The sequence below is a fragment of the Sebastes fasciatus genome, chromosome 14 (genome assembly GCF_043250625.1).
Source record: "Sebastes fasciatus isolate fSebFas1 chromosome 14, fSebFas1.pri, whole genome shotgun sequence".
In the NCBI taxonomy this organism is placed as follows: domain Eukaryota; kingdom Metazoa; phylum Chordata; class Actinopteri; order Perciformes; family Sebastidae; genus Sebastes; species Sebastes fasciatus.
In genome coordinates, this window is record NC_133808.1 from 31340790 (window position 1) to 31368261 (window position 27472).

Here is a 27472-nt window from a genome sequence, read left to right on the forward strand (position 1 = left end):
CTCTAGTTTGATCCATCTAGTTTAGTGCATCCCTAGAACCAACCACCAGCTAAATAATGCTCCAACATTGGGCTAAATGTTGGTGAGGAAGAACTGGCATGACCATTTTCAAAGGGGTCCCTTGACCTCTGACCTCCAGATATGCGAGTGAAATCTCTGAGAAGAACAAAGATGGTAAGATGGTATCGCGGGGCCTCCGGTGATCCCCTAATCGACACCAATGATCAGTATCTGAACAACAGCGTTATTTATTATTACAATCAGCCCGTCAGTCTGCAGGAGCTCCTCTCATGTTGAGAGACATTTCATGTGAATGGATGAAAACCAGCGACAGGAACCAGGCTGTGGTTTAATCTAACCATCACAGCAAAGCCACCGACTTCTCCTCACTGCTCTGATGACTTCCTCCGTTTCACTACTTCCTCTCAAACACCCACCCTCTCTCTCTCTCTCTCTCTCTCTGTTTGCTCTTCTCAGAGGTTTTTATCAACGTGACGTCTCAGCGAGGCTGAAACTATCCCAGCTGTGGTCTGAAGCTCAGCAAGTCTTTAATGGGTTAAACCATTTCCTCAGAGAGGGGGGATTCCCGGCCCCACATGCAGAGTGTGGTCCTACCCCGGGGGGTTTTAAACATTCCTTCAGCTCCCATTTAATTTTACCCCCCCATCCCGCTGTTTAATGGAAACACAAACACGGTGACCTTTGACCTTTTTACGCCTGGTTGCTGTTAATGAACTTTGAGTTTTTCTTCCTTATCTGTGGGGTTTATTTAGTATTCATGTTTTGTTTCTTTATTTTCAGTCACAGGATGTTTTGTTCTTGATGAATGTCCTCAATTTGTTTTTAATTTATGCACAAACTAACTTCTTTATATTCAGCCACTGAGAGAGATATAAATTAAGATACATTTAGATAAATTACAACTCTCCCCAGGTGGATTTTATAGAAATACTTGTTACTAGGGATGCATTGATTAAGGGTGGGAATAAAAATCGATTGTGGAGGTAGAAGGAAGTTACCGCTTTTATTGTGGTAGTCTGAGTAACGTGACGTCATATCCGTTCCGTATCCGTCAACCAAAACAAACCTCAGAAAGTCGGCCGACACCCGAAGCCCGGGTATCGCTATCGAGACTGATGAAGTCGGATCGGTTGTAACTATTTTTGAACAAGTCAGAATGCAGCTGATCACCACATGAGGATCTAGAGAACGGCACAGAAACATACAGACAGATGTTTTCACTTTAAAGTTACATTTTCAGATTTCTAGTGTCTGAACACCAGCTAGATGTCTAATAAAACTAAACCAAAACATGTAATGATTAAAGGGGGAGTGCTTCTCTCTTTTTTGTATTTCCTCTTTTTCTACGTCTCCCCCCCCTCCGTCCTCTCTCTGTTTTATTTTCCATCTCAACAGCTGTTGTCGGTGCACACAGCTGCAACAAGCCTCGGTCGGTCGCTCTCACTGTGCAGCTATTCGCCAGCCTGGGAAGCCCAACCAATCGCCAAGTGTTGAGGATCGAGTGCACGCACACACACACACGCACACACACACACATGCAGGTTTTTGGGTCAGATGTTTGAGACAAAAAAAAAAAAAAAAGCAGAGAGCTTCTTGGTTCGTCCTCGCTCCACCTCGCTCCACCTCGCTCCACCTTGCTCCACCTCGCTCCACCTCGCAGGGGAACACGTGGTGATGATTCACCGAATCCTGAGGACCTAAACTCAAAATGTCGAGGTTAATCTGTGTTCCGGTGCATCGGAGCGTTCCCTCAACCACTTGTCCCCCTTCTTCAATGAAACGTTTACAGCAGCCACCGCCACCGCCATCCTCCCCCCCCCCACCCCATCGAGAACACACAAATAAAACAAAACAAAAAACCCTCACAGCAAATCAAGATGTGATTCCAGCTATGTTGTTTACACAAAAAGAGATGACCACACGCACCCACGCTGCCGCCATCGCCACGCCGTTCACACGCCGTTCACACGCCGTTCACACGCCGTTCACACGCCGTTCAACTGAGGCTCGTCCTCATCGCCCACGAACACAAGGTCTGATTCAAAGTGACACTCGTCTCAGCGCTGTAATCCTGCAGATACAGTAGACCTTGAGATTGTGACTGAGTGAAATAAGGCTGCGGCGTCCTGTTTTTACCCTGAAACACGCGTGAACGCCGACGGTTCAAGTTCCTGCTGCTCAAACTCCTGGATATTTATCGTGCTGAGTAACTGTGATCAGAAAGACTTACAGGAGCTTACAGGTGAGTCAGCGTCAACATCTCACAACCTCATTTTGTTGCAGCGATTCAGGTGAGTAAAACAACATCCCCGTCAGCTGTGCTTTCTCAGACTTCACTTCAAGGCCCAAAATGTCTCCTCATGTATACTTTATGATTTCCTGGAGCACAACATACTGTATGTTAGTTACTCTGTGTTGTGTTTACCACACGCTTCACCTAGAAACTGCAGAGCTTTCCCACTGAGCAAAGACACGTCCAAAAGACGTCCACTGAGGAGCCAGAATGAACGTTTTGATCATGATCTGAACGTCTTCCTGACGTCACATGTTTGCTGGGTTGTCAGTTACAGATCTTGCTGCTCAATATCGACTTGTCTCCAGATGTGTTATTCTCATCCTGAAGTGACAGAATCACCTCTGGATTCAGCCTTCAGTGTCATAAGAGGTTGGCATATTTAGCAGTACATACAGATATCCAACAACATCCATAATTCAATGCTTATTTGACTGTTCTAGTGTTTGAATTAAACCTGCAGTAACTATGGTAATCGGAGTGTTGCGTTAACCTACATTCTGCACAACAAACCTCAAGTCAAGGTGCTCAACATTCACTGAATTTCACTTTGGATTTGTTCCCAACAGGGTTTGTAATAGTCGAACCACGTTGCTGCAAAGCAACACAGCTGGAACAACAAACAACACATGGGTCCATTCTTCAACCACACACCCACACATTAGACTCAATCACAGCTGCTGGACAGGACACAGCTTTGACTTGCAGAGTTTGTAGAGTTGATCAAGTCCAAGTCAAATCTAAGACCAGAGGTCTGGACTACGAAGCAGGATTTGACGTTAGCGAGGTAACTTCAGGGCCTTTTCATTTTGAAAGAGCAACGGACAATGAGGAAACTCCAACACTCAGCCGACCAATCGTGTAACTTCATCACTCAGTGACAGAGGTTTACGTCAGCAGGGCCGGCCCTCTGTGGTCCAGCTAGAGAGTTGTCTTGAGACCGGACTCGTGTACTACAGCCCTACAGGGTGAATGCTTACAGGTCATATAACCATGATGGGAATATTAAAGGCCGGGTTGACGATGTTCTCCAGTCTCCACTATCTGTTCTACTGGTTGAAATGGTCTTTACACCCCGACAGCGATCCGTTACTGATGAGCTCTGAAAAAGGACCGTTAAAGAGCCGTCATCTGTAGCTGCTGTAATCCTGTAAAAACGTCTACCAATCACTGCCTCGCGGCCCGACTGGAAAGAACCAATCAGATGCCCTTGGCGTGCACCAGCCTGAACTCAAAGCGCGTCGCCGCCTCACGTTTCCTGGAGAATGGAAGAGAAAAGTCAGCCCTGCAGCAGCACTGCCGCGGTTACTGGTCATGAGGTAGCGTTGTTGAGATGAGGTCCTCTCTCCTCTCTGTGTCTGTAATAGTAGTTACGATGCGGCGCTGCTCGTGTGTGTGTGTGTGTGTGGGGGGGGGGGGGTTGAGACGGAGCTCCTGTGGCGATGCTACTTTCACATTATGCTAGCTTTCCAACATCGTCCACCCTATCTTTGACCTACGGCTGCCTGCTGGTCTCACATGACATAAATCCAAAGAACCATCTCAGCATGCAGCCGACACTAGTGTTCACAAAAGGTTTTTGGTAAAGTAAAGAAAAAGCGAGGCGTGGTTTCAGTCAGCCGACAGCAGCTCAATGCACATTTCCCGGCTCGGGTAGATCCAGCAGCTCTGACCCAGTCGTCCTCCTCCTCCTCCTCCTCCTCCTCCTCCTCTTCCTCTTGCTCTCATTTCTACCAGGCAACAGCAGGAGGATGGAGGAGCACCGGGTCTCCATCACATCCCTGTTCCACTATATGTGTGTGTGTGTGTGTGTGTGTGTGTGAGATGAACAGGGCCTATCTCTCCATTAATGCAGCACTGAGCCACTCACAGCAAGAAAAGGCCTGCTGGGTAATATAGTGCATGTGTGTGTGTGTGTGTGTGTGTGTGTTCGTGCACAAATGCGCAACGAAACACCGCCCACCCAATGGCGCACAAGTCGGTCAGCGCGGTTTGAAGGCTGTCATGCACGGATTGGCCTCATCGGTCAGTGCAAAGCGTGTTTAAAGGGATGTTTTACTGGGGTGTGGATGAGAGGAGGAGGAGGAGGAAGAGGAGGAAGAGGGGGAGGAGGAGGAAAGAGAGGAGGAAGAGGAGGAGGAGGAGGAGGAGGAAGAGGAGGAGAGAGGAAGAGGAGGAGGAGGAGGAGGAGGAGGAGGAGGAAGAGGAGGAGGAGAGAGAGGAAGAGGAGGAGAGGGAGGAGGAGGAAGAGAGAGAGGAAGAGGAAGAGGAGGAGAGGGAGGAGGAGGAGGAGAAAGAGGAGGAGGAAGAAGAAGAGGAACAGGAGGAGGAGGAGGAAGAGGAGGAGGAGGAGGGAGGAGAGAGGAGGAGGAGGAGGAAGAGGAGGAGGAGAGAGAGGAAGATGAGGAGAGGGAGGAGGAGGAGAGAGAGGAGGAGGAGGAAGAGGAGGAGGAGAGAGAGGAAGAGGAGGAGATGGAGGAGGAGGAGGAGAAAGAGGAGGAGGAAGAAGAAGAGGAGGAGGAACAGGAGGAGGAGGTGGAAGAGGAGGAGGAGGAGGAGAGAGGAGGAAGGGGAGGAGAGAGGAGGAGGAAGAGGAAGAGGAGGAGGAACCTCTGAGGGACTAAAATAGGAGCTCTGGAGATGTTTGCATCTCTAAATCTGATGAATGGATGTGAAGCTGTAGGAGAGATTATAATCCGGACCAGAGCTCACCGGTACCACTGAGAGGAAGAGGAGGAAGAGGAGGAAGAGGAGGAGAGGATGGGTTGTGAGGAAAGAAATACACTTGTGCATGTTGGTGCTCCAGTTTCCACCCAACACACACACACACACACACACACACATACACGCACGCACGCACGCACGCAAACACACACACACACAGATGGAGGTGCACACCAACCTTGTAGACTTGTCCATAGGTGCCATTTCCGACCACTTCCACCAACTCGAATATCCCTGCAGGATCCTGTATTTAATAAAAATTAAAAATTAAAAAGCATAAAACCCATCAGATCTTCTAAGATGTGGATATATTGATCATTGAGATGTGGATATATTGATCATTGAGATGTGGATGCATTGATCATTGAGATGTGGATGCATTGATCAGATCATTGAGATGTGGATGCATTGATCATTGATCTCCAGCTGGTTGGATGTGGCCTCCTCATGTCCATCCATCCATCAGATAGATATTAGACAAAGAAGCTGCAGCTCAGCATCAGCCCTGATATCATGCTGCTGCTGCTGGGTGTCTTTAGCAGCGTTATGATGATGAGATGCAGAGAGGAGAACATCACTCACCCGCAGCGAGGCCAGGTCTATATCCACCAGACTCTTGGCCGGAGACTCGTTCGCCATTTTCGTGATAAAAACGGAGATAAATCAGGTGGAAAACGTTGTTTCAGTGTCCTTCAGGCGGACGGAGTGTCAATCATCCTCGGGAGGTTGTTTTTGTTAATCCCGCCGGTGATATCCGTCCAAGAGCGCGTTTTTCTCCTTCTTTGTAATCCCGAGCAGACGCTCCGCTGCTGCTACATACCGACCGACTGCTGGAGCTCCGTCTGCCCGCTGATCCTCCACTCTGAGCCCGCCTCGAGGCTCCGCCCTCCGCCCTCCTCCTCCTCTCTCTAACAGGGACTCAGCCAGACTCTCTGGGGCCCAGGGCACCTCACACACAGGTCAGAATATTACGAGATAATAAATCAGAATATTACGACAATAAAATCATATCTTTACGAGAAAAAAGTCATATTACGAGAAAAAAGTCGAAATATTATGAGAATAAAGTCATAACTTTACGAGAATAAAGTCAGAATATTGCGAGAAATAAAGGAAATAACACGTTGAATTACTACTTTATAATATTATGACTTTATTCTCATAATATTACGACTTTTTTTCTCGTAATATTACGTCTTTTTTTTTGTAAAGTTATGACTTTATTTTCATAATATTACAAGAAAAAAAGTTGTAATATTGCTAGAATAAAGTAATAACTACAAGAAATAAAGAAAATAACACGTTGAATTACTACTTTATAATATTATGACTATATTCTTATAATATTACGACTTTTTTTCTCGTAAAGTTAAGACTTTATTCTCGTAATTTTATGACTTTCTTTTCTCTTAAACTTCTGACTTTATTCTCATAATATTTTATTAGTCGTAATATTACGCAAATAAAGTCATAACTTTACGAGAAAAAAAGTCATAATATCAGGAGAATATGTACATCATCTGAAAACCGGGAACCTGAAGATTATGAGATTATGAGATGCTGCTCAATATTGTGTGTCAAGTTGTTCTAGTCATTAATCAGAAATAAACATGAATCAATTAATTATTTTTAATACACAGCTTTGTTGAATACTTGATTCTGATTGGTCAATCACGGCGTTCTACGGTCTGTTATTTCTTTATAACAGACCGTTGCTGTGTATAACAGACCGTTGCTATGGGCACAGTTCTGATTTCGGACTCTGGAGGACCGTTCTTGTGTCAAATGATTGATTTCTTCAGTAAGTAGCCGTGTAATAAGCAGGATAATGTACAGCTAGCGGGTCATTGTTGTGAAATAAACCCCTTCACGGCGAAGCGGCAAACATTCTGACTTGTAATATCAGGAAAACAACAGGTGACATTTTTATTAATGATGGCTCAGTTCCATCGAGAGTCTCGGTAATTCATGCCAGTGAATACCAGCAGACTGAAGAAACTCACCTCAGAGGAATGTTAGTTATTTTAATGTTGTCAATAACACCTGTACTTTTTCCTGCTACGACATGTCAACATTACTGCTGTGAAACAGGGTTACAGACAGAGTGGAGGTTGTGTGAAGTAACTACTCGTTTATTTATTTATTTCTAATTCTTTCTTTATTATTACCACCTATTTATTTATTTATTTATTTATTTAGTTAGTTAGTTAGTTAGTTAGTTATTTGTTTATCTATTATTTTATCAAAAAATGTAATTTGATTTAATTTATTTATTATTTATTATTTATTATTTATTATTTATTTATTTATTGTTTATTTTAGTTCATTTCATTTCCTTTCATTTTACTTAATTTTCCCTTCATTTTACTTTTAATTTAATTTTTATTTTTTATCTATTCTATTATGTTTTTAATAGAATTATTCTGATTATTATTTCATCCTTTTTTGGTTTTGTTATGTTTATTTTGTTTGGTTTGTTTGGTTTCTTATGTATCATGTCTCCCTTATTATTACCACCTAGTTATTATTATTGTTATTATTTTTATTATTATTATTATTTTATTTTTAATTAATTTAAATTGATATTACTAGAATTATTATGATTATTATTTCATCTTTTTTTTGGTTTGTTATTTTGTTATGTATCATGTCTGCTCTGTTTCATTATTGTACCAGCTGTAAAATCACTGCTGTTTTGATTTTGTACCAAATAATAATACAAAAATAAAAATAATAAAATGAAAGTGAGTGTAAATTGAATAAAGCAACATTTTAATTAATAAAATATTATAAAAGTATTATAATTGTTATAGAATATCATAATGACATAATCATTGAAGGGAGAAACACACTGAAGCAAAACTTAAATCAGCATTTTCTGCTGTGAAAAATGAAATTACAAATCTACTGCTATCATGTAATATGTGAATATGTATCTGCTATCTCGTCCTCCGTCTCTCCATCGGATAGATTCCGGCCAATTAGAGCATGTGAAATGGAAACAGTGATAAATATTTCAGTGCTGCTGTCACCGCTCTGCTGTTCTGTTGGAGGGAATAAAATAATATCCAGACGGGCTGCATTATTATCTGCATTATATCCTGCTGCCATCACTCTCATACCTGTCAGCAGATGAGAAGTAATAAATAATAATAATAAATAAATAAACAAATAAACAAATAAATAAATAATAAATAAATAAATCAATCAATACATAAATAAATAAATATTATTCTCTTTTTTAAAATAAGATTTGAATTAAAAATCTAACATACCTGACACAAAATTAAAAGTAAATACAGTTTCAGCAACAATACAAAGTAATCGTGCAAAATGCACGAGAGATTTCTTCTCCGTCTTCTGCTGTAACTTCAATGTCTTCTGTTTTCTTTTCCACAGGAATGTTTGCCCCCTTTCTAACACAGTTTAACTGTTGCCTGTTAATGATGCTGGTTCTCCAGATGTTAAAGCTTATTCCACTTTAATTCTGCTGTCAACAAATACCAAAAAATAAACGAGCATCTGTTGGCACACATGGAGCAGAAACCACCGCCGTTAAACTGGGACAGAGCAGGACATACTGTACGTACGTTGATTATCAGTAGTACTTTTATGTGTAATAACAAACAGACATATGTTTAGTAGTTTATTATTATTGCCGGGTTTTCTTTTCAAAGGAACGGGAAACCTTTAACTTCAAACGCCTTTCTAATCACTTTTATCTATTATTCTCATGAAAAGCAAACGCGGTTTACAGATCTGCAAACACTCAACAACTATGGAGTCATAGGAGTGCCATAAAAAAAAAAAAAATCTATAAAAGAATAAGAAAATAATGTGGAAATATAGAAAATATAGGAAAAAGGAAAATTAAATAAATTACATTATATAAAATAAATGGATTAAATAAGTAAATAAAAAATGTGGAAATAATATATAAGAATAAAGAAAGGGAAAATATAGAGGAAAAGCAAAAGCAAAAATAAATAAATTATATTATATAAAAATAAATAAATAAAACCATTACAAAAATATACCACAAATAGAGTAGTTTATATGCAATAAAAAATAAATATTTTTTTAAATTATATGAAAATATTTATAGAAAATAAATTAACAAATAAAAGTAAAAATAAAAGAAAATTCTTATCATTATTCTTTTATATTTTATTCGTCTTTATATTTCCAAATTTATTTGTTCTTTTATTTATTTCTATTTCTATTTCAGATTTATTCTTTTTTTAATGGCTCTCCTATGACGCCATAAACAACAGCACATAATAACAAGATAGGAAAGAAAATAATAAAATAGTAAAAGCATGGAACAAAGTAAAACATGAAGACATCAGACGGCATTAATTGATTTATGTAACTCTGTCTAAAGCAGCTAATGTCTTCATGTTGAATCTTCCAGCTGTATTGAGTCACTGTTGGGGATAAAAACTTTGGTTCGTCTCTTCTTGAGTGAGTGTTTCCTTTGAAGGTGACCGAGGAGGACGACATCAAAGTGTCACCCACTGGGTGTGCCCTGCTTTCATGTGTCATCTATAGCAGAGATATTTCAGGGCTTTCAGGCTCGGACTCTAAATTACTGAGTTTATTCTCCACCTGGAGAGTCTGAGTGGAGGAACTAACACTGAAGCGTTCACATGATCACTAACCCATGGAGGGTTACAGCGTCTTTCAGCTCATTGTTTTAGTTTTATGGTCTGAAATTGTGCACAAAATAGAGATAGTAGTATAGTAATAGTAGTATTTAAGAGTGTAAACATGTGAACAGGACGCTGTCTGAAATCTGTGCGATGTAAACAACCTGGCTGAACCTGAAATTAACCAACAATGCTGCTTAATCTCTGTTAGAAACACGCCCACCTCCACCACGCATCTGGCCGGCACACCTGAGGGGTCACCTTGGAGGCTGTCAGGTGTCACCTTAGAGGCTGTCAGGTGTCAGGCGGTGATGAGGGTGAACATCCATCACGCAGACTGACAGATAAGATGACTCAACAACCACAGCTGTCAATCAGGACACACAAGAACCAATTAAAAGTTATATTTGTGTCTCTGTGTGTGTCTGAGTTTTACACCTCGAGACTGACGACATGTTGAGAAAGTGAGAACACTGCAGGCAGTTTGAGGGTTTAAAGGTCAAATAAAAATCACACACACGTTTAACCTGGAGTCGTACGTGTGCTGCTGAGGTTTTAAGATTTGCAGTTTCTCACTGGAACTACTTTTTATTAAAGAAATAGTTCCAATAAAAACAGTTTGCAGTGAATAAGATTAGAGTTGTTCAGAAACCAGTACCGGAAATGCGTCTGATACTGTCCAAAATTCGGTATCGGGTAACAGCGAGTACGCCAGCCTATGCACCGATCCAATACCATCATTTATCAACCCAGAAAAAACTTGTTTAACAGGAAATCAAATCTTCCTCGCTGCTTCAAAACAGCAGTCTTCACTGTGCTGTCGCCCTGGAGGTATCATGGCTGCCCCTGGCAACTACTGTTGTAGAGCAGCGAAGAAGAACTGACTGCAGGTAGTTTGTCACGTGATGATAGTAGGGATGCACCGATACCGATAACAGTATCGGGTATCGGGTCCGATACTGTGCTCATGTACTCGTACTTGTACTCGCAAAACAGCTCCGATACCACTCTACGGCAGCGTGACATTAACCTCTCGTCAGCATCTTTCGGGTCCTATCGAACGCGCTCACGCTCCACCTCCCCGACGGTGCGGGTGAAACGGGGCGGTGGTGCGCCCGACCCCGCTGGGCCGGGACCCCACCTCAGCCGGCGCGCACCGGCCCTCACTTTCATTAGGCCACGGGGTTTTGACTCCTTGGTCCGTGTTTCAAGACGGGTTGGGTGGGTTGCAGACATCGCCGCAGACCTCTGGCGCCTTTTACGCGGGCCGAGCCCCGCCCTGGGGGCACGACGCGGTTGGGGCACGTTAAGGACAGTCCGCCCCGGTGACACTTTGACCACGGCCCCGGGAAGCACCTTCGCCCCGAGCCTTTCCAAGCCGACCTAGAGCCGGTGGCGGCGCACCGCCTCGTATGCGGGACTCCCCAGCCTGCCGTGTGTCGCTCAAACCCTCCAGCTGGCTGTTAACGAGGGTCTTTTGGCACAGAGAAGTACTCGTATCGGTACTCGGTATCGGAGAGTACCCAGATGTAAGTACTAGTTCTTGTACTCGGTCTGAGAAAAGTGGTATCGGTGCATCCCTAGATGATAGCAAACAACAGTGTGGTAGTTAGAGCGAGGAATACGGCTTCTGTTTGGAGGGGTGGCGGTACTGTTGCCAAGTTCAACACCAGAAATCTTATAAGATATTTGAAGACGCATCATGCGAGAGAGAGCGCGATGACTTCACCGATGCAGACGGGTGAAAAAAAGAACGAACCGCGGCAGGAAACGTTGAAAAACGCTTTCCAACAACGAGATAAATTCCACAAAGATAGCCCAAAAAACGATAAAGATATTATATTCATCACGCTGGTATCGGATCTGTGCAAGTTCAGGTATCGGAAACGGTATCGGGAAGGAAAAAATTGGTATCGGAACATCTCTACATAAGATGCATGAACCTGCAGTATATTACTGCCTCCAGTCCTCGGAGTCCTCGTCTCTTCTTCACGTGTTATTATTAGTTCTGGAAAACAAGAATCAAATCGAATCCTCTCGTCTGCTTCCTCTTTCTTCTCTGACTCTGTGGTGTTTCGATGGGTCAAACACTTTGTGTTTGATATGCGACTACTTCCTCTTTTATGCTTCGCTCTGCAGATGTCGGAGGAAGCTAAGAGAAGGAGGTGAGTCAGAGCTAGGTCAGGATGTAGAGGAGGTTTTATTTGGTCACCACAACATCACACTTGATAAGATGAACCAGTTCTGAGGAAGCCACATAACAGTTTAGACCTGATACACGCAGACTCTGACTCCAAATGACGTCAAAATCTCAAGGTGGCGGCTCCCTTCCAGCTGGTCCATCTATATATATATATATAGAATATGAACTACAGCCGCCAACTGAATCACCACTGAGAGGAGACAGACAAACATCCCAGAGAGAAGATTCTGCTTCAGATTTTGCTCATTATTCTGACACCACTTTAGTCAGCATCCTAAAAACATCCGGACAACATCGTCATCAGAACTTCCTATCATTATCTACAGCGATGACAGTGTTTGAGATGCCTTTCTCTCTGTTTTATCTGTCTTCTCCTCTCAGTATGAACCCTAAATGAACTCAATAACCTGCGATTCATCTCAGCTGCTCTTACTCTAACCAACGCTGCCTCCCGGTGGCCAACAGGAGCTACCTCGTCCTACAGCCAAGCAGAGAGAAATGTAAAAAACAGAAGCATCCTTAACTCACTTTGCCCAGCAACAGTCACTCTGTGGATTCTATATAAAACACCTCCAGCAGCACGAGAGCAGCGACTGAGAGGAGGAACCAACAGGAAGATGATGGTTATTATTACACATCATCGGTACCAACCATGTCAGACTAGCTGGTCATGAAGGAGGTTAAATAACGCTCCAAACTTACGCTAAATGTTGGCGAGGAAAGACTGTCATAGTCATTTTCAAAGGGGTCCGTTGACCTCTGACCTCCAATTGTGTGAATGTAAATGGGTTCTATGGGTACCCACGAGTCTCCCCTTTACAGACATGCCCACTTTATGATAATCACATGCAGTTTGGGTCAAGTCATAGTCAAGTCAGCACACTGACACACTGACAGCTGTTGTTGCCTGTTGGGCTGCAGTTTGACATGTTATGATTTGAGCATATTGTTTTATGCTAAATGCAGTACCTGTGAGGGTTTCTGGATCAATATCTGTCATTGTTTTGTGTTGTTAATTGATTTACAATAATACATTTATACATACATTTGCATAAAGCAGCATATTTGTCCACTCCCATGTTGATAAGAGTGTTAAATACTTGGCAAATCTCCCTTTAAGGTTCATTTAGAACAGATAAAAAATGTGCGATTAATTTAAGATAAATCATGATTAACTTTATTAATCGATTGACAGTCCTAATATATATGTATATATATATACATATATGTATATATATACATATATATATATACAGTATATTTATTTATTTATTTATTTACTTATTTACTTATTTATTTACTTATTTATTTGTGCATTATAATTTATGTCAGCACATTATTTGTCTTTTCACATTTTATACATATATTTTGATATGCCCACCTGCATCCAACATTTTAATCGGTTGACAGCCCTAATATTTGTATAAAAAGTTGTCTTACACTCCTTAAATTCAAGAAGGCATCACGACCCCCAATTTGGGAACCAGTTTGAGTAAAACCGCTTTAAGTCACATTCTCGTTTGACTGTGGCAAAGTGTTTTCTTCCATCTCCCAATTTGTGTAGGAACAGATCAGAATGAACAAAGTACTGATGAATAATCATTACAAACCTCTAGAACTTCCCTGTTTGATAGTTCGCAAGCATCCACTGACTAACACACACGACTGTGAGCGTGACGGAGTGAGATGTGCAGATGAGGATGTTTATCTGCAACATAAACGTAGTGTTCTTTCTCCTTTAACCCCGATATGAAACGACACAGAAACAGAATAATATGCGTTTTTCTTTATTTGCAATAAAAAAGTAGGTATATAAGAGCTCCCTTTACAAATATACCAGGGAAATGCAGCACGTTGTGAACTGCAGAGGAGTCACAAACATCTGGAAGGACAGAATTATACAGAGAAACAGTGCATTTAGATGCACGCTAAGAATGCAATCACAACCACAGCTGGCTGTCTGTCAGTCTGTCTGTCTGTCAGTCTGTCTGTCACATGAGAACAACTTATCCAGCTTAAAGTTAAACATCATGTGACTCACATTATTCCACTTTATCACTTGCAGAGATTTCATTGTAAACAAACAGGTTTATGTTCGGTGTTTCTCACCAAAACAAACTGAATCTTCAGAAAAAAACATTTTCAAAGTGATGTTTTGAATATTTTGAAACCTGCGTTGTTTCCATCAGCCAGCGGTCTTCCTCGCTGCATTTTACTGACACTGATTCAGCTGTTATCAGGCCATTAAACGTGTGTTATCGCCCGCTATGAGCCTCATAGATGTGGGTCATTAGGGGCCTACTACACCTACGATGTATAAGTGAAACTTAAAAGCAACGCGTTAACGAGTAACACTGGATGAAACATTTTGAACATAAACAAAACAACTTCTTTAGGTTTAGGCAACAAAACCACTTAGTTCAATTTAGGGGAACAGATCGTGTTTTGGCTTAAAATAACTACGTTTGAAAAGCGAAAGTGAAACTTAAGATCATGAACAAAAACGTGGGATATGAGCCTCGGTATCCTGGAGAAAGCCCTGTGTGGCCTGACTTCCACTTTCTCTCAGGTCATAATTACTACGATCCTTAGAGGTCGCTGTTGTCTTCTTTTATTCCTTCTTTTGCTGATTTACCATGTGAATAGATGATAAAACCTACTGGGTGTAGTAGGCCCCTACTGACCCACATCTATGAGGCTGATAACTACTGATAACGCCCATTTAATGACCTCATAACAATCTAATGGGCCGGTTGATCAGAGGAACAGCTTGCAAACGTCAGCAGGAACCACTATTGGATGCAAACAAAACAGGAACCCACTACAGCGCTACTAGTGGTCGAAAGCTACGGGGTCATTATTGTGCAACATTTGACCCATTTTCCTTTATTGTATCCAGTTATTTTTAACCAATTTATAACCATTAATAGCGTTGTGGAGAGAACCGTCTCCTGCCGACAGTTTCAAGCTTCTCAACTGGTCAACGTTTGGCGATGCTGAGGATAATGTGAATAAAACACATCAGGTGAGATAACGTTTCATCTGTGCATGGAACATAGCTACGTTGGTGACGTATATTGTGCGAGACAAGAGATGTAGTTCACAAAACTAAATGATACTACGACAAACAGACTTTCTTGACTTGCAAAATGATCTTTGAAATTGACAAACGTTCATATTTTTTCCGAAATCTCTCTCTGTAAGCGCCAAGAGACGCCGAGAGAAAGAAGGAACAACGCAAGCTTCAAAATATTCTATGAGAAAGGAGCCTTCTTCAACATGTTTGTGCGTATCCTCGAGGCCTGTCGGTGTGTTCTGGAGAGAAACACTGAACGTAAACACGAGTCATTTTTGTTTACAAGAAAACTGCTGTAACTGCACGACAGCGTGCACGTACATGAACTGAGAGGAAAGAGAGATAGAGGGAGAGAAAGAGGGTGAAATGTTCCTTAAATTAAACATTAAAAAAGGCCTCAGAGTTACATTGATATACAGATAAATCACCATACACATATACACTTAAGGGCATAGCAGAGAGAGAGAGAGAGAGAGAAACGAAACAAGAAAATGTACAATCAACCCCCTATAACTAAGTCTGTAGTTGAAGTCCCAGAGATATGCTACAACGGGACATAAAGGTTCCAGATCAACGGAGTCTGGGAGGTTCTGCATGTTCCTAAATGCAACTAGAACTTAGTGTGACAGGTGGAGCACGTAGTGTTGCATCTCACACAGTGTAGTCTGTGGTTGGTTGTTTTAGTGTTAGCATGAGCATCATAATCACGACTCTCATGGCGCCCCTTTTACTTTCTATCAGACAGTCTGAGGTACACGCCCACCGCCGGGTGAGGGGGTGAGGCGGCAGATAGAAAGCTCCGGGGGTTCTTGCTCACGAGTTTTGGCTCAGTCAGGAAGATTTAAGTGTGATTTATGCTTGACGCACGTGACCATCAGACACCTAGCGGGGGGGGGGGTTCTGTGCTGCAGGTTTTCGCCCGTCCGTGCACAAATGTTTTGAGAAACTTTGAGAATGTCAGTGTGCCGCGAGAAGAACCCCGCACAGAGTATAAAATATCCAAACGTTTCCTCGTCACGACGCCGTTGCACGTACAGTCTGACCTCACGTGCAACTCGCCAAACGGACACTTTAAATGCAGTTAGAGGAAAAGAACATCCACTTCCTGCAGCCGGACCAGTACATTCACTTTAGTGTTTTTGCTTCATACTTCAGTAGGTGAGTTTCTATTTGGACTGTACAAGCCGTCACAGCTGTGGATGAGGGCGCCACACGGCTCTGTGGCTGTCGCTAACTTCTGTGAAATACTGCTCGTAGGAACAACGAGGTTTTTTTTTTTTTGTTCCTTCATAACAGAGTCAGTCAAATGATCTAAATGGTCTCAATGGAAGTGACCTGACAACAGAGAACAAGAGGTGAGAGGTCACTCGGTCAAGAGATGTGTTGTAGCTTAATTCATCCGGTGAGAAGATGCAGTGCCGTCGACATGACTGACGCAGCGAGGAGTTCATGAATTCATGTGAGAGTGGGCAAGTGCATGAATGAATGAGTAAACAAACGTATGAATGAGTCAATGAGTGATCTAATTAACAGACCAATGAACGGATTGCTGAACTGCATAGAAGCCCGAGCGGTTCCGGTCCATCCACCTCAACACCCTGCGGCTGGGCGATCACCGCGGCCTCTTGCGCGTGACGAAGATGAGGACCCTGCGGATGGCGATGAGGCGGTCCTTGAGGGAGGTCATGGACAGGATGGTGAGCTGGGCTCGGTTCTCCAGAGGAAGGACGGCGAGCAGCCACCAGCACCAGGCCGGACCGCTGGGACTGGCCTGCAGGAGAGAACAGATATACGGTTGGTCTCTGTGGATCATTCAACTAGAAAAAGGTGTGTGAATAAAGTCAGAACTTTGCGACGAAGATAGAATCGATGCAGTATCACAAAACATAACATCTGGATACTATCGACTAGGGCTGTCAAAGTTAACGCGATCATAATTGTGCAGCCTATTGCAATCAGTGTTGTTTCCAGCCGTTTCATCACGTACGGTATTTCTGTGTAAATCTGTAGTGATGGAGGTAAGAGAAGTGAGACTGTGGGTGCTGTGCAGCGTGTTTGCTGACCTGCGGGTCGGGGTCTTTGCTGGGAAGGTGTCCGAAGTGGCTCAGGATCTGGCTCTTCATGTTGTCCTTCAGCGAGGTGAACCAGTTGTTGGCCTGATCGTACACAGAGTTGTGCAGCTTCAGGAGCTCCGTCAGCTCCTCCCCCTCCACCTGAGAGGACACAGACATTTGATTTATTGTTTTGTAAAACACCGTTAAACCAGGAAAGATGGCAGAGGTTGACAGCAGCATGATGGAAAGCGTCTGAAAAGACCAGCGCTAACAGACAACACACAGCTCACCTTCTTGTCTTCCAGGTACTCTATCTTGGCAGTGTTGTAGCCGTCTCTCTGTCCGTGGCTGAGCACCTTGAACCGCGACACACCGATGGTGTCGACCACCGAACGACCGTCAGGAAAGAACTTCACGTCTCGCACCTGAAAAGACAGAACAGAATCTCTGTTATCTGACTGCAAACAATGGAGCGGTGCCCTCCTGTAACCAGCTCTAGATACACATCACACACACACACACACACACACACTCACCTCCAGCATGCAGCCGTGGTCGGCAAAGCCTTTGAGGTCGTCGGCTATGCACATGCCGAACTGCTTGGTGCCCGTCTCCATGGAGCGGCGGATCATGAGGCGATAGCGCGGCTCAAAGACGTGCAGCGGGCAGGGGATGGTGGGGAAAGCCATGGTGCACACAAAGATGGGAACTTCCTGGTTCAAGCTACAAGAGACACAGTGGAGAGGTTGTTGAGACACGGTGGCGTTTTTTGTGGAAGATTTAGAAAGCAGAAATACTTTTTGGCCATTTTAGGAGTTTTTGTAGCTTGTTGTTTTTGTTAAATAGGAGAAAACAAACTAAACTGTGTCACCGCATGCTGAAAGAACGAGTTCAAACTTTAAAATCCACATTAGCTCAGACGTTTATCTGTATAGGTTTCACTGTTACAATTTAAAAAAAACATATTTCTGATCCTGTGAATTCAGATACAAAGCAATTAAACAAGTTCAGTGTGTGTGTGTGTGTGTGTGTGTGTGTGTTTATGTGTGTGTGAAACTCACTTGGACAGCTCCTTCATCTCCTCTTCGTGGATTTTCTTCCTCTCCGCCAGCTCGTCTCCTAGGTAACGCTGCAGCACCTCCTCCATCAGCAGGGTCTTGTTGTAGCCCCTGGTGGCCAGATACTGCAATGACAACACACAGACACCATAATGTTATATATATGTTAGGCTTTTATCATCATTTCATCTGTTTCTTGGTTAATCTGTTAATTCTTTGGAATATAAAATATCAGAAAAATAGAGAAAAGGTTTGTTTTGTCCAATAATAGTCCAATACTAGTCCAAGATATTACATTTCCAATTATATAAAACTGAGAATCTCACATTTAAGAACCTGGAACCAGAAGGTTTTAGTATTTTTGAAGGATAAATTACCATAGAAATCAATAAATTATAAAACTTGATGTTGAAAAACTCTCTGTCAACATACTAATTGAATAAACGATTAATTGATTCAGCACTTCTACAACACTAACGATGTTAATACCTTCTCAGTAAAGTGGTGAAACCCTATTCTGAACAAAGTGTATTTGCATATTTGACTATAGAAAGAAAACATGTGTGTGTACCTCGGAGAGATTCTCCTTGCACAGAGGGCAGTTGGAGTTGTGGTCCAGGCAGCGCTCCAGACATTTGAGGCAGAAGGTGTGTCCACAGGGAGTGGCCACCGGCTCGTAGAACAACCTGGAGAACAGACCGGAGAACAAATGACAAAAAGCACACCAGCCAAACCTAAAATACTAAAATACATCCGCTAACACCGGCTGCAGTGTTCATTTTGTCAATGCAAATTTTGCCGATAAGTATTTGTTGACGTCCTTTTATTTAATGTGGAGTTGTTCCGATATCAGCATCAGAAATGCTCAGGAATCGGCGAGTACTAATAGTCTTTTATCTTTTACCAAAAATGTTTTGCGCTGGTTAGGGGGTACTTGGTCGATACATTATAGTAAAAAGTTTGAGAACCACTGTACTAGAACCACAGATATAAGTAGAACATTGGACTGTGTGTAGTCACCTCATGCAGAGTGAACACTCCATGTCTCCGCTGTCCAACAGCTCAGCAGGAAACGTCCTCCCTCCGAACACTGAGGCCGTCTGAACGCTGCTCGCCTCGTCTGTACAAAACATCACAACATCATCACAATGTGTTCAGTGTTCAGGTTATTTATTATCTACAGAGCAGAGAGGGCAGATTTCTACTTCAAGCTCTGCAATAGAATGAAACATGTCCAGGCATATAGAGTGTGTTTGATATTCAGGTTGTGTCTGTTGTTTAAACACATTTAGGGGAATCGTACTGTGACAAAATTCAAAATTCAGTTTTACACATTAATAATTCCAAATTGCAATCAATGAATAATAAAGTGAGTTATTGCTGTTTTAATGTAATGCTTAATAGTGGAACAAAGTTTTTTGTATTGAACGTTAACATGATTATATAATACATTATTTAGTCATTCTTAATAATGAAGCACAACAAAAGCGTTGGCACCGATTAAAAATCTACAGTCTCTGCTTCGGCTGGAAACGTAGCTCAACTGGTTCAGTCCAGAGACGTCGACTGTCAAATATATCTCAAAGATACTCGTACGTTACGAAGCATCCAAACGCCTCAGGTCATCTGGGACAGGTTTACTCAGTGTTCCCAGGATCGACTCTATGGAGTCATGGGAGTGCCATAAAAAAGAATAAATCTGTAAAAGAATAAGAAAATAAATGTGGAAATATAAAAATAAATAAACAAGTAAATCAAAAACTATATTTTATTTACTCTGTGTTTTTGTCCCTTTTGTATATTTAGGTATTTATTTTTATTATTTTTTAAATGTATTTATTTCTTTTTGCATTTAATTATTATTCTATTATTTTGCACATTTAATGACATATTTATTTATTTATCGAGTAATTTATTCATTGATTGATTTATTTTTTTATTTTGACTAGTTCCGTCCTCCATATTTCAAAAGCTGATATTCCCCACTTGAAGAATATGACAGTGATGTGTGCACTGAAACTGGACCAGCAACGACTTATTTTACAAATGAGATTAAATCAGTCAATTTAATAATTATATCATCCATCAATAATTATCAAAAAAATATATACTTAAAGTGAAAGTGGCATCCAAACAGCGACACCAATGAGAGTGAATTATTTTGAATTTATGGCAAAACTCAGATTCTCCTACCAGGTCTGAGCAGTTTGGAGGGAGGGTTGAAGAATGCGGAGGTTCCATCTCCGCTGTGTTTCCTCTTGAGGCCACCGGGAGGCGCTGGCAGTGCAGCCAGAACGTCGGCCAGGCTCTTGGTGCTGCCCTCCCCCGCACTATGATCCGATGATTTACCAGGAGACGGAGCAGAGAGTCTGGAGGACGAGTCGTCCACTGGAGCGCTTTTAGTCACACTGAACTCTGAGTCCTGGACAGACAGACAGACGGATTAGTGAGCCTGTCAGAGACGGACGATTATGAGGGGATGATCATTTTGAAAGCCAGTTCAGACAGCAGCGGCGGAAATACACTCAACAAGATGTGCTCACATAAGAAGAGCATAAGAATACGAAGATAAATACGGAAATATAAAATTAAATAAATAAAACAATAGGTACATTTTTAAAAATGTGGAAGTATAAAAATAAATAGATAAAAAGAATAAATAAGTAAATGAAAAATGTGGAAATATTAAGAAAAAATAAATAAAAGAATAAATAAGTACATGAAAAATGTGGAAATATAAAACTAAATTAATAAAAGAATAAATAAGTCAATTTAAAAAATGTGGAAATATAAAAATAAATGAAAGAATAAATAAGTAGATAAAACATGGAACTATAAAGAGTAATAAATAAGTAAATCAAAAATGTGGAAATACAAAAATAAATAAACAAATAAAAAAGTAAATAAAAGATGTGGATATATAAAGAGAAATAAATAAAAGAATAAATAAAGGGAGAATAGGGAAAAGCAAAAGAAATGGGGAAAAAATTAAGAAAAAATAAAAGGAATAAAAATATATAAATAACATTATATAAAAATAAATAAATAAAACTATTTAAAAATATATAGAAGCAATAGAATATTTTACATGCAATAAAATACATAATAATAATAAATGAAAAGGCTTCTAATAAATATTTTATATTTCCACATTTAATTTCTTATTCTTTTACAGATTTATTCTTTTTTATTGCACTCCTCTGACTCCATTTATGAATATCCCTACGAATGTGCAACTGATTTCATTGAAATGCCAAAAAATGCTTTCAGTAAAATGAATATTATAGAATTATCTTCTTAATGTTTGAGTGTTTGAGTTATGATGAGGATAAAACGTCTGTTCTCACAGGTGTTTCCGTTCATCTCTGTGGGTGGAGTGTGTTCGTTTGTTTGCAGTCACCTGTGAGGAGGATCCAGGTTTCTGTGTGAGCGGCCTCAGGGACCTCAGCAAGGCCGGGGGTTTGATGAGGCGGGTGGTCATCCCCCCCTGCAGCGGGTGCAGCGGCGTTGGCATGTCCTCGTTCTCAAACACAGAAGAGAACACCTCGCTAAGGACCTGCAGGATGAAACGAGTTGATTAATGTTCACGACACACATCGACAGATATAATAATTGTCTATAAATTTTGATTCAAGGTCTCTTACCTTCTGAGCCTCCAGTTTGACTTTGGTCCAGTCGGGCTTTAGCGCCACACACATTAAGTATTCCTGCAAGGACTCATCATTGCGGCCTGCTTCTCTCAGCGCCGTCGCTTTCAGACAGTGAGCCTGAAATAAACAAATATTTTCCTGTTACATTCAGAGCTGTCCTGTTTACTGTAACCTGCAGTTTGTCTGGCAGCAAGAATTAGAACAACTTTCTGATGCTTATGAAGATAAGATCCTACTTTTAAAAAGATTATTTGGACTCAGATGTATTTAATTTTGCCCTGCAGCTCCATTTCAAACCCGTGTCTCACCTTGGTCCACAGAGGTTTCATCCTACAGAGGTTGTTGGCGTCCTGCACGGCCTGACTGAAGCTCCTCATCTCCATGTGCAGTTCGGCCCGTTGACACAGCAGTCGGCCTGAAGAGGGCGCTGTAGACCACAGAGGAAAAACAAAGACAGCATCAGGTTAGTGGACAGGCCTCCGGGGGGATGGACTGGTTTTTCTAGGTCTATCAGAAGTAGGCCAACAATCTAACATGTGGCCAGAGACCTATTTCACGTGTGAGAATGCTATGTAAGTTATGCAATGATATAACAACATATATAATCAGTCGTGACGGTGGACAGTTACCGGTCTGTTTTGGTTATACAACAGTACTGCATAGCCAGGTTTGTGTGTCACATTAGCAAATGACGCACTTTCATAATTGTTATATAAATAAATACCTTATAATTTGTACTTTTCTAACACCCTGACTATCATCATTCTTTTATTTCTAAAAGGATCAAGAAGTTCCAGCCTGATGAGTATATATTATTTATAAGATTTTTTGCAGCGACCCAAAAATAAAGAATAAAGACATTTCCCTCACAAATTAGTGGTATTTTCTTTTTAATTTATAAGGGTCATGTAATGTTTTATACTTCTGGTGAATATAATCCAATCAATCTTATTTCCATATATGTATTTTGTATATACACTTCCCTTTGTTAACACCTTATTTTGTGAAATGGACGTGTCTACTTCCTCTAACTTCTCCAAGGTGGTCTCTAGCTCTCCCGTCAGCTCCGTTCTCTTTATCCATCCATGTTCAGCTCCATCGGGGCCGTTTCAATGCAGAGAACACAAATGTCAGTATCTGGGTGCTTTACAGTCGTAGCGTCGGCCCATTTGACCACGGAGATGAGAGCGACGGCCGGCTCCACCGCACGTTACCGCGATACGATAACGTTTCCTGTCCGTGACGGAGTTAGCACGCAGCTTTAGCTCTGCTCTGTCTAGCTCTGCTTTTACTGTCAATGTGTCACTCAAAGTGTTTCCATCCTTTACTGGATGTGTAGTGTTTACCACGCTGGATTTAACATGTGAGGGTGCAGGTCGTATCTACGCTGACCCTCCAACGTTTTATACTTTCTGAGGTTTGTTTTGGTTGACGGATACGGAACAGATATGACGTCATAGTGACGTTTACTGAGTTAACTGCAAAAAATGTCCTTGGTCTGTTGCCTTTGGCACTTTGTGGGTGGAACTTTGGATCCTGAAAGACTTTGGAAAGTCACTCTCATTTTCCAAAAGCTGGATTTCTCATCTTCCCGAACACTGAACAGAAGGAGAAGAAGCTGCCTGAGCTACGGCAGCTGAGAGTCGACCACAAACACCACAAAACAAACAGCAGGACCAACAGACAATGTTTACATGTCCCGCAAAATATTGTGCTATTCACACAGCCTTTAAGTGAGACATTCGGACAGTTTTCTAATTTTTTTCTGTCTTTTTGCTAACATTTTTCTGCTTTTTCTGACTTTTTTGGGGCATGTTTTTCGAAAAACAAATCGAACATTTTTCTGCCTTTTTTCCTTATATTTTTCTGTCATTTTTGGAAATTTTTCTGCCATTTTCCAGCATTTTTATGGATTTTTTTTGGACATTTTTCAAAAAAAATTCTGATTTTTTTTCCTGACATTTTTCGGCAGAACTGAAACAGGGAAAATCGTGATATCAGTTGCCTCTCTTGTGAAAGCTCTCTCTGAATCTCTCACATTTCTTTCACTCTTCCTTCCTAATATATCTCGTGTGTCTCTTTGGTGAGAAGAAGCGATAAGGATATAGGTCATCCAGCTTCTCTGTTAAAGCATGTCCAGCTTTAGCAACTGCATTCCCCTTTCCATCATAGCAGACCCAGCCCTGCCCCTCATTATTGCACCTGTTTCAGTACATCATTATATCACTTTCTTTGTGTAATTGCAGTGCATACGACATGTGTCACGGATAACCACCAAGAAGGAAATAACTAGCCTAAAAGACACAGGTTGGATAACAGCTGTATTTCTGCTGACATCATGAGCCTATTACACTCATCCTACACCACAGAGACACCACAAGGCCTCATGCTGCAATTGTTGGCAAAACATTGACTGGCAGTGACAAAGCTGTGAAGCCATTCTGTCCTCCCGTCACCCGGAGTCTTTCACGAGACAGAAGGCATGAATCAATATTGATCCGGGGAGAGAAAGATCTGAAAACGTGCCATTTGAATGCTCAGAATGACAAAATGAGTCTGGAATATATTCCTTTTTATGGCTGCGCTCTCGTTTTCGGTCGTTTCGGTCGATTTCTTTAGTCGATTAGTTGTTTTTTTATGATTTTTTTCATGCTGAATGGCTTATTTCCAAGAAACTTATGAGCACATCCCTGATAAACACAAGACTTAAAGTGGTGCTTTTAGGGTGATTCTTTGTGGAAATCAACTAATCAATTAGTCAACAAAATTGTTCGTCTTTTAAGAATTTCTTTGGTGAGGAGAGCCCTAATTTTTAGAGCTTTTTCTCTGAAAACAATCATACCATGAGAGCCGTGAGAGTGAATCAAAACAGTAAAGTTGCGGGCCGGACAGCTAAACGATGAGCTGAAACAAGCGACCTATTTCACATTGTCATTTGATACGTCGCTGTTATAACAATATCAGTTTATAGCCCCTTCAAAACAAACAAAAACATGTGTGCTGGGCATTATATACACTGTACGAGTTTTGCCCGAATTTTGAGCCACACGACTCATTTTAGAGTCGGATTGAATTTCAGCTTCGTCAGGCGTCGTTTGTCTTTACATCGCAAACGATCCACTCGTACAGTAAGAGTAGAAAGTACATAACATTTCTAAAATCGTAAAGTGTTTGCCAAGTTTAAGTCAACTGGGAATGTCTTCGGTCGAGGACAGCCCTATTCTTTTTGCTTGACACTTTCATCTGCAGTTGATAAATGTCTTAAAGGTCCCATATCGTGCTTATTTTCAGGATCATACTTGTATTTTGTGTTTCTACTAGAACATGTTTACATACTGTGATGTTAAAAAAAAAACTTTATTTTCTTCACACTGTCTGCCTGAATATGCCTGTATTTACAACAGAATTGCGTTGCTAGGCAACAGCTTGGGTCCATGTGTACTTCCTGTCAGCTGATGACATTCACATACACTGCAACAGGAAATAAACTGGGTCACATTTACAATGTTTACATTTAAAACTGTGTAAACGGTCTAAATATTGTATATTCGTGACATCACGAATGGACAGAAATCCTAACAGCTTGTTTCAAATGCAGAGTTTCTGAATACGGGCTGTGTGTATTTCCCTGTGGATTGAGTGTTTCGATACTTTCACAGTATTTATATAGGACTTAAGCCTGCTTTATAATAAAAAAACATGAAATCTCACTTTTTAATAATATGGGAACTTTAAACCTGAGACAGACAGCTGTGCCAGCGGCCTTGTTTCACCCCTTTAAGCTATTCAAGGACCGCAGGAAATGGATTTTTTTAATGTGATGCTGATATGTAGGCCAGAGGTGGAAAGAGGTCGGTAAAAACTTCCCTTGAGGATTCAAACTGTGCAACACGAGACCTGCCCTGACCTGGCCCATGTTAATGAAACACACTGGCACTCTTTATGTAATATGCCAACAGAACAGTCTGTATTCTGGCAACTATCCCAAAGATGAAGCAAAGTGAGTTGTTGTTGTGTGTTCATGTAATATAGCACCAGTTACAGTTTATCACCATCATTTTTTCCTGTATGTTATCCAACACATCATCAGCTGCCAGCTTATGAAACAGCACAAGTGAGGGGAGGAGTTAAGGCCAACTGAGGACTGCAGTATTCAGCATTACGCATTCAAAATGTTGTGGCGAATCAAATAATAATCATCCGGAGAGCTGCATCCCTTCCCCAATAGCTGCTCTGTGAAAACACCACAGCAATGCAGAGTAGAAATAGAAAATATAATGTGGATTTTGTCATTGCAATGCAGAAGATCAGTATGTGTGCTGCTTAGGTAACCAACTCCAGTGCGTCATATAACGTCTGACCTCAGTTAGAGAGGCAGGAGTGGCGCCTCTTATGGGTGACACCAGGGAACTACACTGGGATGAAAGTAGGTCACCTGTACAAAACATTACACTTTTGATGCAAATATCTCACATTTAACACAGAAATGTTGCACAAATCAACGCTGTGCCATCTTACCTAGCTCCACAGCCGCGTTGTACTTCTCCAAAGCATCTGAGAGGCTCTGATTCTTCCACAAAACCTCTCCTTCGATCCAGCATTTCCTGGCTTTGCGCTCAGTTGCAAACAGTTTATCCAGCAGGCCGCTGAGAACAACGTCTAATCTGCGTCCGTAGTCTGTTTTGGGGATAAAAGTGTGTTTGCATTGTGCGCACTCTGTCACAGAGTCATCCTCTAGGCAATGTTTGCAGAAAGTGTGTCCACACTCCACGGTGGTGGGCTCGTGGAGGATACACCTGCACAGGCGACAGGAGAACAAGTCCAGTGCTTCATCTTCTCCACACTCTCCATCACTTTCACCCCCATCTTCACCACTGCTGCTGTATTGTCCATTTAGTGCCACATGGATGCCCAACTCTTTCTCACGCAGAGTCCTGGCGATGGTTTCCACCAAGAGTTGCAGCTCATCCGGGCGCAGTTTGCCCAAACTGGCTGCGATGCAGTAGGAGTCCATCGCCTCTGATATGCGCCCTGCTTGGGTCAGAGAGTCGGCCTTCCTCAGACACAACCCCCTGTCTGGATGCTGGAGGTCTGCCAGCTGGGAGCTGTAGATCTCCACAGCCAGGCTGAAGTCTCCAGCCCGGTTGGCCTCCTCTGCGATCTCCAGCATCTCCGGGAAGATGCCTGCAGCTCCAGGGTTGGAGAGCGGGTGGACGAGCAGCTGATGAGTCCTCACTGCTGTCTCCATCTTCTTCTTCTTCTTGTTCTTCACAAATCAGATAGTCTCTAGTGCAAGTATGTTAGGACCAGTGGCATCCTCCCTGAGACACACACAAAAAAAACATTACTACTACTAATAATAATAAAACAAATTATATAAATTGTCACACACAAAATAACATTACTACTAATAATAATAATAATAATAAAAATTATATAAATTGTCACACACAAAAAACATTGCTACTACTACTAGTAATAATAATAAAAATTATATAAATTGTCACACACAAAATAACATTATTACTACTACTAATAATAATAATAAAAATTATATAAATTGTCACACACAAAATAACATTACTACTAATAATAATAATAATAATAAAAATTATATAAATTGTCACACACAAAAAAACATTACTACTAATAATAATAATAATAAAAATTATATAAATTGTCACACACAAAAAAACACTACTACTACTAATAATAATACAAATGATATAAATTGTCAATATTTG

General features: G+C 41.4%; 2 protein-coding genes across 7 annotated transcripts in view; both read right to left on the reverse strand.

The window, feature by feature from the left end:
• LOC141781911 (mitogen-activated protein kinase kinase kinase kinase 4-like) overlaps nucleotides 1-5899 on the reverse strand; it is a 117540-nt gene extending 111641 nt beyond the window's left edge. For 3 of the 6 annotated variants that reach the window (XM_074657886.1, XM_074657889.1, XM_074657885.1), the window contains exons 1-2: nucleotides 5621-5897; nucleotides 5217-5282 (exon numbers count right to left, since the gene is read on the reverse strand). In XM_074657886.1, the coding sequence (XP_074513987.1) occupies nucleotides 5217-5282; nucleotides 5621-5677 (123 nt within the window). In that variant the 5' untranslated portion in view covers nucleotides 5678-5897. Of the gene's footprint in view, nucleotides 1-5216; nucleotides 5283-5620 lie in introns of all 6 variants that reach the window. The other 3 variants (XM_074657887.1, XM_074657884.1, XM_074657890.1) reach the window with 2 other exon arrangements.
• A 7762-nt stretch (nucleotides 5900-13661) lies between these two features.
• lonrf2 (LON peptidase N-terminal domain and ring finger 2) overlaps nucleotides 13662-27472 on the reverse strand; it is a 14707-nt gene continuing 896 nt past the window's right edge. The window contains exons 2-13 of the mRNA XM_074657927.1: nucleotides 26247-27049; nucleotides 22037-22155; nucleotides 21723-21845; nucleotides 21479-21634; nucleotides 20272-20500; nucleotides 19099-19198; nucleotides 18650-18764; nucleotides 18082-18203; nucleotides 17557-17743; nucleotides 17311-17445; nucleotides 17030-17179; nucleotides 13662-16737 (exon numbers count right to left, since the gene is read on the reverse strand). Of these exons, the coding sequence (XP_074514028.1) occupies nucleotides 16579-16737; nucleotides 17030-17179; nucleotides 17311-17445; nucleotides 17557-17743; nucleotides 18082-18203; nucleotides 18650-18764; nucleotides 19099-19198; nucleotides 20272-20500; nucleotides 21479-21634; nucleotides 21723-21845; nucleotides 22037-22155; nucleotides 26247-26976 (2325 nt within the window). The 5' untranslated portion in view covers nucleotides 26977-27049 and the 3' untranslated portion in view covers nucleotides 13662-16578. The remainder of the gene's footprint in view (nucleotides 16738-17029; nucleotides 17180-17310; nucleotides 17446-17556; nucleotides 17744-18081; nucleotides 18204-18649; nucleotides 18765-19098; nucleotides 19199-20271; nucleotides 20501-21478; nucleotides 21635-21722; nucleotides 21846-22036; nucleotides 22156-26246; nucleotides 27050-27472) is intronic.